The sequence below is a fragment of the Euleptes europaea genome, chromosome 15, assembly GCF_029931775.1.
Source record: "Euleptes europaea isolate rEulEur1 chromosome 15, rEulEur1.hap1, whole genome shotgun sequence".
In the NCBI taxonomy this organism is placed as follows: Eukaryota; Metazoa; Chordata; class Lepidosauria; order Squamata; family Sphaerodactylidae; genus Euleptes; species Euleptes europaea.
Genome location: NC_079326.1, coordinates 28581430 through 28599659, shown reverse-complemented (window position 1 = coordinate 28599659; position 18230 = coordinate 28581430). Strand labels below are relative to the sequence as shown.

The 18230-nt window shown below is 40.9% G+C and overlaps 1 protein-coding gene across 1 annotated transcript in view; it reads left to right on the top strand.

Annotated features, from left to right (window-relative positions):
• Positions 1-18230, top strand: part of STAM2 (signal transducing adaptor molecule 2) — a 30362-nt gene that overhangs the window by 7048 nt on the left and 5084 nt on the right. Inside the window, exons 2-10 of the mRNA XM_056861262.1 lie at positions 1246-1330; positions 2318-2393; positions 2622-2717; positions 3285-3431; positions 9049-9121; positions 11949-12138; positions 14407-14501; positions 16637-16719; positions 16844-16931. Coding sequence (XP_056717240.1) covers positions 1246-1330; positions 2318-2393; positions 2622-2717; positions 3285-3431; positions 9049-9121; positions 11949-12138; positions 14407-14501; positions 16637-16719; positions 16844-16931 — 933 coding nt within the window. The remainder of the gene's footprint in view (positions 1-1245; positions 1331-2317; positions 2394-2621; positions 2718-3284; positions 3432-9048; positions 9122-11948; positions 12139-14406; positions 14502-16636; positions 16720-16843; positions 16932-18230) is intronic.

Here is an 18230-nt window from a genome sequence, read left to right as displayed (position 1 = left end):
GTGTGTTTCTTTCATATGAAGTTGTTCAGATCAAAGTCTCTCACCAGCTGGATAAAAAGCCTCCTCGTACAAGTCTTGAGCTGAATGGCAGAAAAGCATGAAGCATCTGTCCTTCTAGAGATGCTTCAGGGGAATCATCTTGGCTTACAGTTCTCTGCTCTGAATAAAGTTTTCTGGGCCAGTGTTAATACTTGTCCAAGCTTTGCTCTGTTAACTCTTCTTGGTCACTATAGGAGTCTGCCTGTAAAAGCACTAGGAAGAAATGCAATGAGGATCAAGTTAGTTGGGACAGCTGTAGATTTGTGAACAAATATTCTGTGATTTATAACAAAATAAAACAAATATGTGGGGCCCCGATTCAGAAGGGAAGGTAACCCTTTCCTATCCACTCTGCTTTTGTTCATCTCAGTCAGAACCTCAGAACTTCTCCTTGCTTAACAAAGGGTACATGCAGGCACTTTAAGTGCAAACAAGATCCAAGGAGTTGATTCGAATAGGGAAATAGCTGTGGAAGGAAAAGATTAAGTCCCCTGTATTGTGATCCAGCATGGCTGCTATTTACTGTCTTTAAGACCCTCTCCCAACTCATCCGACTTGTTATCTAGCTTGACCTTCAAAGATTTCACAGAGCTGTATTGTAGCTGTATTTGAACCTAGCAGATGAACTCCAGAACTTACCTTATGGAACCTCCCTTGACATCTTAAGCTTATAAATATTTGTAAAGGTTTTAAGTAATTATCTCCAAGATAGAAAAGTCTTGTTGCAGAAACGCAGAGATTTAGAAAAACTGCTGTGGTATTATTTCCATTAAGAATATGGATATTTTAACACTAAATACTAATTCTGCCAGTCGCTCTTTGAAATGCAGCTCAAGCTGTGGGTTGGATGGAAAAGAAACAGGTTGGACACCTGTGCGGTCTAAGAGGCAATGTACAAATTATGGCCATGTTTACATTTGGATAAAACAGCTATGAAGGACTTACTGTTTCTGAAACCGTGTTACGGCTTAACGTCTGAGATGACAATAATGATTATAATAGTACTGTTTCTAAGTATTTTTTTTTTGCACTGTAATTAATGTCACTCTTAGCCTTTGCTTCCTGGGAGGAACCCAACCAGCGTAGAGGTTGTAGCTTTGACAGTAGTATATTCAGAATAAAAAAGCTCTTGTTTGAGTAGTTCCGAACAAGGAATACTTGTGTCTTAAAGGTTCTGACTGACAAAGCCTTATTTTTCTTTTGTAGAAAAGGCCACAAATGAGTACAACACGTCTGAAGACTGGGGTCTTATTATGGATATATGCGACAAAGTTGGTAGCACTCCTAATGGGTAAGATGCTTTCTCTCTAGCTTGCCGACCACTCTGAATGTGGTTTTATGTCCCTGTTGAACTCCTGTGTCTGCTAATTAGTCTGAGTGTCTTGAGCCCAGAGCTGAGGATTAGCTTTGCTCATACCAGTCTCTTTTGGCGCATGCAACAATGTGGCTGTGTTAAATAATCTTGTAAAAAAAAAACACCTCTGATCCATTTAAGGGAAAGGTGCACTACAGAAAATTGTCCATGCTGATGCTTTAATTCTTCTTTTTCCTTTAGGGAAAAATGTGGCTAATTCTTGACATAGCGTAAATAAATGCAGTTGAACCATAAATCAAAATTAGCACATTGACATAAATAGTCTTTTCTCATAATAGGGAAACAAACTCCCGAACTAGGAACATTCTAGTTAATGGTTCTCTTATGCAGTTACAGTTTAATTAATAACCAGTTATTTGACTGCATGTATTTGCTTGCTATTTAGATGAATAGTGCCATCCTAAGCAGAATTGCATCCTTCTAAGTCTGCTGGCATCAGTGGCCTCAGAACAATGTAACTTTGCATTAGGATGGCACTGTAAACTACCAGGGGAAAACTCTGGGTTGGATACTGCAAGTTTTCTCCTAATGGAAGCAGATCCTTCCAAACCCCCATCTCTCTTGTGACTCCTGAAAACCGCCTGTGAAAATTGAGGGGGGGAGGAGCTTGTCAGTAAAATGCAGTGTGACATGGGTGACGGCAATATGGAAGGGGAATTGGATGAAATCACCTATCCTCTTATACCCAAGTAGAATGCTCATAGGATTGAACCATATGTTTGAGGTTGAATATTTGACAGCAATTTCTTCCCATATTGAAAGTAATATGCACCTGAACAAGGAGCTAGTGAGCCAGATTGAAACAAGCAATTCGGTGGTGGGGATTGCATTAAGTAGTTTTGCATGCCACATTGTTTATTTCATAGCTTAGTAAGACAGTCTGACCTGATGTTGTTTTTCTAGAGCAAAAGACTGCCTTAAAGCCATTTTGAAGAGAGTAAATCACAAAATACCCCATGTTGCTCTACAGGCACTAACCGTAAGTATACCAAATGGTGCATCTTGAAAAATGTTTACATTGTTCCATTTGTATAATAAAGGAGCACTTAAGAACAGGTTTCACCTTTGAATCATATTTGTACCTGTGCATGGAATGACATTGTATTTTTTATGTTATCACCTTGGATGCCTTTGTCATAACAACATTGTATATTTTATATGGTAGGTTGTATTGATTTGTTTTTTCTTCCTCAATTCCACTTCTTAGCTATTAGGAGCCTGTGTTTCAAACTGTGGAAAGATTTTCCACTTAGAAATCTGTTCACGTGACTTTGCCACAGAAGTGCGTGGAATAATAAACAAGGTAAGGTTCTAGTATGTATCGCATGGGGTGAAAGCTAGTGAAAATTGCAATAGTGTCTTTACAGCTATCTAATACTTCTGGCATTACCTTAGGTGGGGGGAAAGGATTTAGTGAACTGAATGGATAAGAAGCAGAGAGGTAAATGGAACAGGTAGCTTGAACGTTTGAGGAGTTATGAATGACAAAACAGTGAAATGATTTTTTACTCTATTCATGACCGTTCTGAAGGAGGCTGGAGTCTGCAGTATAAGAAAGAGAGGTGTGAAATGTAGCAGCAACAGAGTTGAAGGAAAAGAGCCTTTATTCTTCTAGGCAGTAGTAGCGTTGCAGGAGCATTCACATCTCTGGAAGTTTATTTTGTACTTGAATAACAATGAGAGCGATTCTTTTGTGAACCTGTTGTAAATATGTTATCAGTATCCATATTGATCTCTAGATTTTAGGTTGCACTAAGTACAGACAACTTGTTATTTTAAAATGTATGTTTTTTTGACAGCATACTGTAGCTACATATATACTTGTTCCTTCAGACACAACAGTGTTTTCCTTTGCATTTTTGTTTCATAGGCTCATCCTAAAGTATGTGAAAAATTAAAAGCTTTATTGGTCGAATGGTCAGATGAATTTCAGAAAGATCCACAGTTTAGTCTGATATCAGCAACTATTAAATCCCTTAAGGAAGAAGGGGTTACCTTTCCTACAACTGTGAATCAGGTAAGAGACTTGGTTTTGTTTTGTTTCACATGCATTAACCTGTTCTTCTGTATCAGCAACATTTTTGAAAGCTACATACTTGCCTTAAGGATTGTTTCATGTAAATGTTTAGTTTTCAATTTCACAAAACTGTGTTTCTTTCTCTATCTCTCTCACTTTCGCCACAGCTGACTTAGGGTGACTAGGTTTTTCAAGGCAAGAGATGTTCAGAGGTGGTTTGCCATTGCTTGCCTCCGTATCATGACCCTGGTATTTCTTAGAGCTTGCCCATCCAAATACTAACCAGGGCCGGCCCTGTTGAGCTTTTGTGATCTGACAAGATCAGGCTAGCCTGGGGCTATCCAGGTCAGGGCAGGAAAGGGATTACAAAACTTTGAAAATCACTTCCTTGTGACAAATTGCTGGCCTTATGGTGCAAACAAGGCATGAAAAGAGATCTCCTCAATCTATTATGAAGAAATTATCTAGCCCAATGTTTTGGATAGAAATCCTTCTCCAAGCTCAGAATCAGTTTATCTAATTGTTTTGCAAGATAATATTGCTTACTAGATTTGTGTGGAAGGATGAAAAACAACCTGGTTTCTAGCACCTGTTGAGGATACTTTCTGGTTTGTTGTACACATTGCTGTTGCTGCCTTTCTCCAAATCACTCTCCTTGACAGGTGGAGTGGCTGCTGCACAGTTGCTTTTAAAATGGCCACCCTACTTATGCTTGTCCATGTGAATTTAGCCTAAGTCATTTTTTTGGAAGTTGAACCTGTCCCTGAGCACTTTAAAATTGTTTGCACAAGAATTGCTTCTAGACCACGTGCATGATCCTTGACACGTGCATGACCAATTTTTGTCTGGTGTTTTTTTAAAAGCCATATAGTGGTAGTTTGCCATATTTCTTACTGAGTTGTTCTAAATGGGTTAGAACTAAGCTGTAATGTGTTAAATGACAGGGAAAAAGTCACTAGACTGAAATAAATCTGTGCAAGGTTTGGCACATGTGGCTTTTCCCACTGTTTGGGTTTGATTCAGCACAAAATTTCTACTTGCACTAGAGTTCTCGCACAAGTAATAAGGCAAGAAAATGACCATGAGCCTTTTGCACTAAGTCAAATTTATTGTACCCTCATTAGCATTTCCCCTTGTGCAACATATTGTACAACCAGTTTCTGGGAACAGAAAAGTACTGGATGGTGCAAAAGATCTTGCTCAAGCAGAAGAGCACTAAATCAGTTTATGTTTCTGCTTGTGCATTTCTGGGTCCTTTGTTTTTACTAACTGCAAATCCATCTTGCATTATGAATAATTACAGCTGTTGTCATGGCAACATTTATTAGGTTGCCTTACTGGTTTTTTTTTTTACATTAGGATGGATGTTGTGTGTCTGGGTCGTCCCCCCCCCTCTTTAAAATACCTTCACTATAGGGATGCTGCAACCATTACTACAAGTGAATTTACTGTAATTGATGGAAATTATACTAGAAAGCTGATCCTGGGATTAGTTTGTTGATGCAAATTCCTTCCAGACTTGTTTGTGGCTGTGCAGTAGGTTTTTTTTTGCCTAAGCCATGGGCAGTGATAAGGGTGATTGACACACCAGAATTAAGCAATAATGCAAGGCAATTGGTTGGGTAATTTCATCTCTTGAGAGGTGTGTGCGCTGTTTGCAAACAGAAAGGCATGCAGCTCCCGCCCTGGCCCTGTGGAAACAATGGGAGCTCTCTGAAGGTCCATATATTTTTACACACACATGTGCGCACACATGTACACATGCATGTGCACACGCCTGTTTTTAAAAGGATATAACGGGAGCTCCAAATGCCAGTTGGTTTCACTGAATACACTGAAGTACTGCTAAGGTGCACTTAAAACAATGTATAAGGAAAAACAAGTAGGATGGGGCAGAAATCCTTATTTCTGGGAGTAAGCTCCTTCAATAAAAGTGAACTTCTCTCCAAGTAGACCTTCTTAGCGCTATACTCTGAGACCCCAAGGTCTGAGATGACAATCCTTGGGTGTAGAATGAACAAGTGGGGCATTTCCACAGGCATCTCATTTTCTTCTGTTTCCCCCCCACATCATTTCATCCTTCCTTCACTCTGCAGTGTGGTGTAGTGGGTAGTAGCATACTAGGCTCTGGGAGGGCCAGGCTGGAATTCCCACTGTGCTATGGAAGCTTGCTGATTGATCTTGGTTGGGCCAGACACACACTCAGCCAAACCTATCCGCAGGGCTATTGTGAGGATAAAATGAAATCAGAAGCAACTTTGTGTCTCCCTTGGGGAGAAAGGCAGGGTAGGAATTAAGGAAATAAAAATGATCTCTCGCCTATTCCTGCTTCCTTCTCTCCTTCCCACCCCCTATTTTTAGCTACCCCCTATCTTCAGCTTTCTCTCCTTATTACTTGTTTCATGGCAAACTTTGCAAAACTCCACACGCAAGAAGCCATGCCGTCACTGGCTATACTTGGAAATCATTGACTCAAAGGTTAGGATGTACTTTAAATGAATTCATTTTGGATGGATGATATTTGTGATAGATTTAAATTTGGTTGCAAAGAATTATGCCTCTGCTGTAGCAGCACCATTGAGCTGTGAGAGAGAGAACGCATGCATGAAAGCCTAGCGTGTTTGTGCACTGTTGTGCAGTGAACTCCGATAAGTGGCTTGATGATTAGTCAAACCAACCATCAGTGAATGGGTGGTGCATTCCTGACTGGCGATTGAGTCAATCCAGACCAACAGAAGTGAGGGCATCCCTTCTTCCCATGTTTTTTTCTGATATTTTCGAGGAATTATGATGCAGTACTATAGAGAAACGAGCTAGTAGTTGTCTTTTAAGTCTTTTTCTTTTTTAAAATGAGGTCTTTTACAACATGAAAGCTGCAGTTCCCTTAGTTTGAGAAGTTACCAAAGAAGACCGCTAATTTGTGTGTATGTGTTAAAGGCTTAATTTGAGTTTTTTTTTTTTTATGTCTTTGACAAATGGAAACACAGCATTTGAAACTGAGTTTGGTTTGGTTCTAGCCAAGCTTACATGTGTGTCCTGGGAGAACTTCATTTCATAAAAGTGAATAACTCTAAGGAAGCTGGATATCTACAAGCACAAATCGCAAGATTTGGAATGGAAAAAATAAAGTACCAACCTGACCAACACCTGAGTCCTTTCTTGGTGCTACTGATCTGCCTACCCTGACCTGGATGGAATGGCCCAGGCTAGCTCAATCTCATCAGATCTTGGAAGCTAAGCAGGGTTGGCCCTGGTTAGTACTTAGATGGGAGACCACCAAGGGAGGCCTGGGTCGCAAATCACCTGTGGAAATCTCTTGCCTTGAAAACTCTACAGCAGATGTGTTGAACTCGTTTTTTATGAGGGCTGGATATGACATAAATGTCACTTGTTCAGGCTGGGCCATGCCTCACCAGCCCATATTGGGACTGAGGGGAGGTGGCTGCCTCGGCTGGCGAGCTCACAGAAGTCTCGCCAGCCCATATCATGTCTGGGGGGTGGCTACCTTGGCTGGCAATCCTGCATCAGGCTCGCCAGCCCAAATCGGGACGGGGATGGCTGGCTTGTGGGCTGGATAAGAGCTCTCAAGTGGCCGAATCTGGCCCATGGGCCGTATGTTTGACACCCCTGCTCTTTGGAGTCACCATATGTCAGCTGCAACTTTATGGCACATTCCCAGCAATATGCATTTGAAGGCTATAGTATCTTCCCTGCCACTACTGAAATTCTGCTCTTTTTATTGCCTGGGTTTTTAATGCATATTTTTAATTTTGTGACCCACCATAAGTCAATTGTGACTTGACAGCCCCTGACACAAATTGATCTGCCTTGCAGGACTGTTGTAGATTTCTAGGGGAATGTAAATGAAGCACTTAACTTGGAGTGTATTATTTAAAGGCTTAGTAATATAATATGGCCCTGACCTGGATGGCCCAGGCTAGCCTGATCTCATCAGATCTCAGAAGCTAAGCAGGGTCAGTCCTGGTTAGTATTTGGATGGGAGACCACCAAGGAATACCAGGGTTGCTGTGCAGAGGAAGGCACTGGCAAACCACCTCTGTTAGTCTCTTGCCATGAAAACCCCAAAAGGGGTCGCCATAAGTCGGCTGCGACTTGACGGCACTTCACACACACAATATAATATGACTTCACCGTGTTTTTCATGGTGTTTTTTTTTTTACTGATGCTGGATTGTACTTGATTGCATCTGTGTGAAATGTGAAGAAATATGAGGAGAACCTCGGCGGATGTTGGAAACAATTTATTATCAAGATATGCTCTAGCATGACACATTGTGAATGTAACTGGAGCCCCCGTGGCATCTTAAGTTTCTCCCCCTCCCCACCTTTGTTTGCTTGAATTAAGATATCAGCCATTGCTTTTGTAAATTACATTCCCAGTTTTTTCCAGTTCTGAAAATACATGTATTTTAACCAGTAACACATATAGCAAATACCATATGCTAGGTAGTAATTTTCATGTAAAATAAACATATTTACAAATGATTTTACATATAGTGTGAAACCATATGGGCAACAATCTCCATCCATCAGCTAGTTTATCATAAGAACATAAGAATAGCCCTGCTGGATCAGACCAAGGCCCATCAAGTCCAGCGGTCTGTTCACACAGTGGCCAATCAGGTATCTCATATCAGTCAATGAGGGATTACTTAAAATATTAAACATTTGTATTATAATAGGGTTTTAAGATGTTCTAGTCATTGGGTTTGGATCCAACCGAAATGGGCGATTTCTGCTGATTTCCCTCCCTCCACCTTTCCTGCTACAGACTCCCCATATGTTATTTTTCGGGGTCCCCTTTTCTCCTGGAGCAGCATTTTGTGGAGACCAGTGAGCTGCAGTGGAAGGGGAGAGGCAGGTGTAGTGGTTAAGAGCGGTGGTTTGGAGCGGTGGACTCTGACCTGGAGAACCCGGGTTTGATTCCCCACTCCTCCACATGAGCGGCGGAGGCTAATCTGGTGAACTGGATTTATTTCCCCACTCCTACACACGAAGCCAGCTGGGTCACCTTGGGCAAGTCACACTCTCTCAGCCTCACCTACCTCACAGGGTGTCTGTTGTGGGGAGGGGAAGGGAAGGTGATTGTAAGCCGGTTTGAGTCTCCCTTAAGTGGGAGAGAAAGTCGGCATATAAAAACCAACTCTTCTTCTTTCCTGCCACTGGAAAATGTCATCTGGAATCCAGCCCAGTGTTCACAGTGGAGACTGAGAAAAGTGCTGCAGCGGCCGCCGTCTCAAACTGTGGCACAGGCTTTGGCAATGTCACTTGTAACCTTCGTCAGTTATGTCAAGTAATGTCTCTAATCTGTGTCTCGGGACTCAAGTTCGCATTTGTGTAGGAGTCTACATGTGTCACTACCTTGTGGCAAAATTTAATCAGAATCGCTGCGTTTCTGTCCAAAGCATTTGAGTCATAGCATTTCATCTTTAAAAGTTTTCTCTTACTCTCTCCTCTTGTTTGAAATTTTTTTGGGGGTGGGGGACGCTTCCCCAATACAGCTGAATTAATATTGCTGCCATTTTTTTTGAAGTAGAAGCAAATACAGATTCCCCCCCCCCCACATGAGAAGCATACTGATATTGCCATTACGTTAGCAGGGTGTCACAACCGCTGCCAAGAATAGTGTCTCATCAAGCAAGAACAAAGAGGATGAAGATATAGCTAAAGGTAAAGCATTAGTAACTAAAAGGCTTAAAAACACGTCAAATGTTATATTGCTCATCTCGGAATTACAGTTTGAGGCTTCCAGTGTAAGAATGTTTTCCTCTTAAAGAAAGCTGACCCGTGGAGTGGAAAGCACTAGAGGTTGGGAAGCCAAGGATGGAAGCAATATGTTTGTTTTTTAAGGTTGTGGAGGATGTAGGGAAACTGGATGCTCTTAGTTAGGGACATGATCCTTAGACCATGCATGTTTTTAAACCCACTTTCCCCCTTTGTTGAGCACTCAGCATATTTGTCATCTCTTATTGCCATTTCTAAACGTTTTAGCATATTGCACTGCATTTCTGAAGTGAGTCAAGATCTGCCATGAGTCACCTGCCAGCAGTTTCATATTTAAGGCCTTAAGTCGTTCCTTTCAATTGTCAGCGAGTCTTGAATGCTCTCCACTCTTCAGCAGTGGGAAGCAGCTAATTTAATGGGTTAACAGCACTTGCGCATTGTTTTCTTTAACACAATTGATTATAATCTTCAAACATTAAGCCAAAGTAGTCCTCTGCAGAATCTTGTTATGTAACAGGTGTAGGCACCCCCTCCTCCAGCATGTATGCTGGACCAGTCTTCTCAGCTTGCAGGGCACATCTCCTGTCCAGGCAGCTGAGGTGAACCTCAGCACTGTTGGGGTTCAGCTTGGTGCCTGGCCAAGAACAGCCCTTGTGTCCGCCCCCCCACCTCCCAATTTGGGTGGCGGCACACAAACTTAGTGATGTAAGTTTGGGGGGGGGGCTGTCAGGCAAAAAAAGTTTCCTATCCCTGTTCTATATCAAAATACAAAGCATAAGTATGACAAATTGCAGTCTAATGTAATATCACATTTACAGTGGTAAACAATTCAGTTATTGCATACACATATCTATCCAGTAACTATATAACGCTTAAGACCATCAGAAGATAGTAAAACAAGGTGACAAGAAACAAGAAAGGGAGAAAGTCCTCATACATAAGTTATATCCTAATGAGGATATAAATTAGGAACTCTTCTAACTTATGTATAAGGACTTCCTTCCTTGTTTGATACTCTTATGCCCGCACTGTAAGTCTATCTTGATTTTTTTTATTTATCCCTGTTATATGCCAAGAATAATGAACTTGTATGTTTTAATTCCTTTGAAATGAGGAAGTCTTAATATTTTAGCATGACTTCCTGAGATTTCAGTAGCCAATAACTGTTGTCAGAGAGATCAGTTCTGAGGGTCAGTTTAAGGGTGCTTTAGGAACTATAGGTCCTTTGCATGCTTGGCAATGTTAACCTCTGCTGGACTGTTCCTATTTGAAGTATTAAAGTGTTATCCTCCTTCAAAAGCCTACATGCAGCTTCTTTTGTACATTTAATATTGTATAATAAATTCAGTATGAGCAGTATCTTAAACAGTGACCTTGGTCACATTACACTTGCAGGCTACAATTTGATGGCAGTTTATTTAGTTCAAAACCCTTTTCTTAGAACGGCACCTAAAACTGTGAATTTGTACTTGCTCATAGCTACTGGAATGGTAGGCAGCAACCAATTTTGGTCCGTTGTTGCTGGCTACTTCATAATGGTCAGTTTGCTCATTGCAACAGATGTAGCCAGTATCTTCCTCCCCTCCAATCAACTAAGACGGGTACAGATTGAATGCCTCCCCTCACTGACTTAGGGCTTTTCCATATGGGGTTTTCTGATTGGTTCTGGCCCCATACCCCCTGATTTCGGCCCCATACCCCCTGATTTCTGTACACATTTCTGTGCCTTTAGTTTTCACATCAGGTTTTTGTTTTCCTCATGGGTTTTATTCCAGTTCTTTTGAGACCACTTTTACCCCAATCTTTTTCTGTAAGTCAATTTTGGGTCAGTGTTTTTCTTGTGCCTGATATTTCTGTCAGTCTTCTTTGTCCTGCCCACTCTGACCCACCTCCAGTTCACTGTTTGATCATTGGACTGTCGTGCTCAAACCACTCCTACCTTCCCATCCTGAAGACTAGTGATTACTTTTCTTTTTAATGGCAGTAAAATATCGATATATCATTGGAGTGTTGTAATAATAGGGTTAGGAGGTTCTCTGAACTCCCAGTTTTCATTTTTTTAAGTCTTTAGCTCCTTCCCTTGTGGGGGAATAAGCCTTTCCCCTCATATCTCCACAAGGAAACGAACTAGAGACTTTTTAAAAAAATGAAAGCTAGGATTTCAGAAAATCTAACCCTATTGTTATGAATCTCGAGCTATATATTGATGCTTCAGTGCTGTTTTTTTTAAAAGGAGGATGTTTCTGTGACAGCACCCTCCCTTAAAAATCCTCATTATTGAAGGCATGTTCAGAAGAAAATAAACTGACTCCACAACTGTGAAAATGCACAGGGAGGGGAGACATGTGGAACAACCATGTCCAAACTGACTCCAGTGCTTGCTGATCAACTCCCAAGTCATGTATACAGTAAAGCCCTTACCTTAGACTTGTTGGGAGGTCTGCATCCTGACCACTCATCTGTATAGTATTTGGGACTCTGAGATCTTGGAACTATCACCTTATTCCTATGCATTGCCTTAGAAGGGAAGCAGAGATCCCGTTCTATTACTTTTCTTACGCTGATGTTGGATTAATAGTACTCTGATCTTCATATGTAAGAGCATCCAAGGATCTTGAGCATATGTGGCCCCAGAAGCTAAGTTTATTATACAAGCTCAAAAACTTGAAGCAACATGATCTTACAGTATAAAAGTTGCAGTCAGCACATTTCATCTTTCGTTTGGACCAGTACAAAAGAAGTTTGTGTGTGTGTGTTTCTTTTCAAATCATAGCAATTGAATTATCTTTGCAAGAACAAAAGCAGCAACAAATGGAAACAAAATCTTTATACCCATCTGTAGAAGTTCAGCAGAACAATCAGAAAATCTCAAGGAAGGTGCGAGCTTTGTATGACTTCGAAGCTGTCGAGGACAATGAACTCACCTTTAAGAGTGGTGACATTATTATGGTTTTGGATGACAGGTATATTCTATTTCTACCTGAGTTTGTATGGGGGAAGGGAAGTAGCTATTGAACTCAAGTTTTTTCTTGCTGTCTGCACTCACTGCCTGTCTTAATATTGACTGTATGTTGTGCTGTGAGCTCCTGACCTGCTGATGATGTCCAAAGCATATTTTAACTTCTGTAAATTACTCTTGGATCACATTCTTGAACACATGAAGCTGCCTTATACTGAATCAGACCTTTGGTCCATCAAAGTCAGTATTGTCTACTCAGACCAGCAGCGGCTCTCCAGGGTCTCAGACGGGTCTTTCACATCACCTGCTTGCCTAGTCCCTTTAACTGGAGATGCTGGGGATTGAACCTGGGACCTTCTGCATGCCAAGCAGATGCTCTACCACTGAGCCACGGCCCCTCCCTGTGGATCTCCTCTTACAATTCAGGATAGCTTGCATTCTTGGCTGGAATTTATAGTGCTTCTCATTTATGCATGTAGACCCCAATAAATGTTTTTGATACCAGGTGTCTTTAAAACAGTGTTTCAGCCTTAAGTGTGGGGTCCCGTAGAAGCCTGCCAGTACTCCCAACCTTCCTAGGCACGAGACTGGCTTTTACTTGCACTGCTGCAAACAAACAACAGTCTACAGCACTAGGTTCTGATCTGAAGTGACTGACTAGCAGCTCCGTTGAAGTGAATGCTCGTTCGAAGAAAATGTTCGCAACTAGAATACAAACTGACTGTACAGTACACCTGCCCAGCTTCTGAATCTGGGAACTCTTGTTAATTGATATTACTAGAAATTGTCTTGATGATCTGTATTTTTAAAAGCCTGACATGCAGTCTGGTGTGAAATTGAGCAACATCATCAAAGATTTTGAAACATCCTGTTGTATAAATTGGTCCAAACCTATTGTCTAGCCAGTATCATGAGTGTGCTTTTTGCTGTTGTTGTTGTTGTTGCTTGTGAGGTTATCATAAAGTTGCAAATGCCACCCAAGGGCAGGAGCAGGCTGAAAGCAGATGATAAAATGGCTTGGATCCTATTTAACACTTGCCAGATGCTAACTTTGGAAGCACGCATCCTGTTGTACCCCCCCCCCCCCATCTTCCCCAAGGACCACTGGTCCCCTGGGAACAGCTTGTGGGTATCAGCAAAAATATCCTCCCCTTTTTCCTCTGGTGGAAGGCAATGAAGTTAGGATCCAAGTCATTGTTTTTTTTTTAATTAGTTCTGTACCATTGGTTACTATTAAAGCAATAGAGACAGTTACCTACAGCTATTTCTAGTGTTCTTTAATGTATTGTTTCCTTATCAGGTAGATGGAGATTCAAAAATCAAATTGAAAAGTTGGCATTGGAATTATAATTGCTTTAAGAGAATTAATTATAATTGCTTTAAGTAATGACTGCATCACTGTATCTAATAGTAAAGTGGCTTGCTCTCATGCCAATCATGAAAACAACAAATGATACCAGGCCACCACAGACAAAGCTGGCATCTCTACATAGTCTGGGGACTCCTTCAATATGCAGGAAAAATACAGCTTTGTAAATTAACCAGAAGAACAGGGAACACGAAAAGCCTAATGAGGACTGAATGTTTCAGGAGCACAGAATGTTGAGAGTCTGTTAAGGGGGGAAATAAATAGCGGTGGGAAGTGAAAGTTAGCCTGCTCCAATCCCCTGAGACATTATAGAATCTGGGATAGATTTCCAAATTTGTCCTCCTTCCTGCAGTTCCTTGTGGACACTTGGTGGTTTGTGTGTTGTTAAAGAATGCATCTGAAATGGCTTAGTTGAATCTGTTTCATAGTTCTTTCAACCTTTGATAGCTTGGAGGACATATGCAGTATTTAAGGTCTTAGAATCCTATGCAGAGTTAATCCAATCTAAGATAATTGAAATTAGTGGTCTTAGACTTTGCATAGATTGCCATGTTTCTCTCCTACTTGAAAAGAAGAAAAAACAGAGTGACTTGTGTCAAATTCAGATTCGGTGTTTTAGTTTATAAGTAGTTTTATGGGGCAGTGGTCCTTTCAGCTTTGTACTGTTAGAAGATCCTGGGCGATTTGACAGGTTGTTCCTACAGTACTTTGGTTGTCTTGCATAGCGAATGGTTAAGGGTGACTCTGTGACTTTCCCTTAACAGATTTCTTGTTGGATAAAAGTGTGTTCATGTTAGTAGCTGCGTGTAAATAAAGAAAAGTCCAGGCCTGTGTCCTAAGGGTTTGAAGGGAGGGGGCTGTACAGGATTGCAATTCAGTGTTGTAAAATTTTTTTCTGCTCAGTGATGCCAACTGGTGGAAAGGAGAAAATCAAAGAGGAATAGGATTGTTCCCGTCTAATTTTGTGACCTCTAACTTAAATGATGAGCTCGAGTCGGGTAAGCATGAATTAAATTCAGTTTGTAAACGTTTAAATGTTAAAATTTAGTGTTATGGAGGGAAGTACCATGCAATTGAACAATCTGTTCAAAGTCACTAAGGAAACGGGATCTAAATCCTCTGACTAACAATGCCTAACTGTGCTCTGATTGCCCAATCACTGTTGTTCTGTGTGAAGGATCTAGCATTTTGTGGGCAGTACCTTCTCATTCTGTCAGTGGTGTATTACTTCAAGATGGAAAAAAAGAAGGGGGAGAAACCTCTGGTAGAAGACAGAAAAAAATTGCAGAACAACAGAGGGTGAAAGGCGTTTATGTAACAACTTGTAGCTACTACAAAATCATACAAAATAGTAATGCCAAAAGTACAAAGAAATTGCGAGAACTGAATTGCAGTCTTCATGCAATGAGCAAAAACAAAAGTGTAGATACTGTAACACAAAACCGCAACAGGGACAGGTCTGCTGGCTAGTATCCCATTTCAAAAGCCTGTAGCCTTCTACACTGCACATGTTTATTGCATTTATGGCTTCATTGTCTTTTATTACCTATATTTCACAAAGGAGAATTGCTTCATTTCTGATGATAGCTACAGTTACAGTCTGAAGAAGAGATTTTGAACCTGGATACTAACCAGCAGGCCTGTCACTGTTGCGGTTTGGGTTATAGTATCTACACATTTGTTTTTGCTCATTATATGCAATATGTGTTTTGCAATTGCTTTGTACTTTTGTTACTACTATTTTGTATAATTTTGTAGTAGCCACAAGTTGTTAGGTAAACGCCTTTCAACCTCTGTGGCTCTGCATTTTTCTTTCTTCAAGATGCAAGATGAGCCTGAGCTCTGGAGGGGTTCACTTCCTCTAAAAGTGCAGGTAAAGATGGGCTGAAATGCTGTTTGTGAGGAGAGGCGGTTCTTGAATGCTGTGTTTGAGCCTGATCAAAAGCTTCATCCTGGTCAAGGGAGTCATAGGGACCATATCACTCCAGTCCTGGCCCATCTACGCTGGCTCCCAATTAGTTTCCGGGCACAACTCAAGGTTTGGGACCTGCATACTGGAAGGACTGCCTACTCCCTTATGAACCCACCTGACTACTATAGTCGTCATTTTGAAGGGCCTGCTTTGGGTGCTCCCATGTTCTGAGGTTAGGCAGTTGCCAACCTGGGAGAGGGCCTTCGTGGTCATGTTGCCATAGCTCTGGAATTCTCTCCCCAAGGAGTTTCATCTGTCCCCTTCTGTTGCCATCTTCCACCAGCAGGTGAAGATTTTTTGTTTTGTTTCGTTTGGCATTCCCTCAGTTATTCCTCCTTCCTGACCAGCATTTTAATTGCTGTTTTTATGTCTTGGTACATATTTTAACTCTTGTTTTTAATTTGCTTTAATAGTGTGTGCTTTGGAGAAGGATGATATCAATGGTTTTAAAATGTGATTTTTCCTATGTTTTAAATTGTTAGCTGCCTTGGTGGCTCTTGTGAAGGCAGATACAAATTCTGTAAATAAACAAACTGCAGCATTGCCACACAGAAGTATTCAAGAATTGCTAATCAGACTCTTTGATATGGAGTATGGGTCACCGGGGGTGTGGGGGGTACTTTGGAATTCCCTGCATTGTGCAGGGGGTTGGACTAGATGACCCTGGTGGTCCCTTCCAACTTTATGGTTCTATGAAATAACTTCCATCTTATCATCTGAGTTCTGCGCTCAGGACACCCACTGGGTTCGTATGTCAAATGATGCTTTCAGTTCAGAAGAGTGAAGTTTTAAGACTCATTTTACACGTGTGGCTATATTATAGCCTGCTTTATAGCAAAGATCCATCACCAGGATACAGTAGTAGGGAGGTGCAGGTGTGCAGTTGGCAGACTCCAGGAGCTGATGGCACAGTCTGGCCTCTTTGCTGAGCGGGAGCAGAACCAAAAGAGCTGCAGGTGGACTTGGGCTAGTTGCCATTTAATTCGCCTTTATACTGACCCCTTGATTAAATCCCAGGTTTCTGTGCTTAGAGAATATTAGCAGGCTGCATGTTATGAACTGTTTTTGAAGGTTAATAGAAAAAAAATATATTTTCAGGTCATCTGGAGAAGCTAGTGTAAAAAGAGACTAATGCTCTCATATTCTCTTTAGCAGCAGCAGCAGCAGTAGATAAACCCTCTTCTCCTGAAAATACTGCAGAGGAAACTGCAAAAGCTGAGCCTGAACCAGTTTGTATAGATGAGGTATGAAGCTTTTGGATATCACTTTCCTGGAAATACTTTATCCATTAGATGCAAGATGAAAAATTGACTTCTGTGAACTTGCATGCCAGTGCCATTTTAGTGAATACTTTTCTCCATCTTTCAGGGTAAGATGGATAAGGCGTTGCAGATACTTCAGAGTATAAATCCAACAGATCCTAAACCTGATTCTCCTGATCTTCTGGATTTAGAAGGTAGTATTGGCTTCTGCTTAATGTGTTAACAGCCACATTCCAAACTGCTGGAAAATGAATTATTCTCATTATAGTGAAGAAAGTTTCAGTCTGAAGGAATGCAAGATGAGTAATTGTGAGATACTTGCCTTAATACTGAAAAGTCAAAAGTATTTTAATCCTTAAAGTAGGTGTAACTTGTATGCAGTGTCTCATGCAGTGAATGTGCATCTGTATTTTGGCACATGCTGAGACAGCACACCTGTACTGAGAAGACAGCAGCCAATTTCTGATTTGCTTGTGTGGAAAAAAAAGTATGTTCATCTCATATGGTGAGATCATATCTATATGGACACGTGTGGTGTTTATATAGAAAGTCAATTAAGGGTGATGATAAACTGGCATCTTGTGGATATGGAATCTTGTTAGAACTAAGATGCTCAGTCTTTTTGGCAAGTGTGCCACAAATTGCATGCGCAGTGCAGTGCCGTTGTTGAGTATGTGCACATACGGATCCTTCTGTGCTTCATTGTGGTTTTGCTTTTAGTCTTCTGAGCTGGGGAACGGGCAGGAGTGCAAGTGTAATTCTGTATTGCAGTCAGATGCGTAGGCCTTCTTGATCTTAAATGCCCCACATAGCCTCCGTGTCTGTGCAACTTACAACATTTGCTCCATTGACTGAAAGCCTATGAAATAGGATAATTTAGTCACAGTGTAACAGCTTTATGGTAGAAAGCAAAGAACACAAGAGATTATTAAGTGGAAGACAACATTAAAAAACATTGGCCCTACATTAATATCCTCTATCAGTTAAGTACATCCACAAGTGCTACTTGTTATAATAGCTTGGACGTATACTTGTAAAGAAAAATAATTTTACTCAATACAGCAGGGCTTGGCAAGTCTGAGGCGCCAGGTTGCTATGAAGCCTATAAATTTCATTTTGACCCCTAGTATTTTCAGCTGTTACTTTTGTAGTATATCTCAGAAATTTAGTACTTCATAGGAAGTACTAAAGTCTGTTTATCATTTTCATCAGAGCATTCTTTTGTGTGACATAATAAATATGCATGAAGTTCTTACCATTGCTTGTTTATATGTAAACGTAACTCTCACCATTTGTGGCGGTGGATGAATTCATTTCTTAAGCAGTTGTTTTTTATGCTCCTTCCAGTATTCCATTAAATGGAATTTGAAAACATAATCATTAATATACAAAATCCCTACACTGAAAAATGGCTCCTAAATTTTTGGGCTGGCTTGTAGAGCCAAAGGAAATTTGCCAAGGCCTGCTATAAGGTGTACATTAAGCTTCTTAAA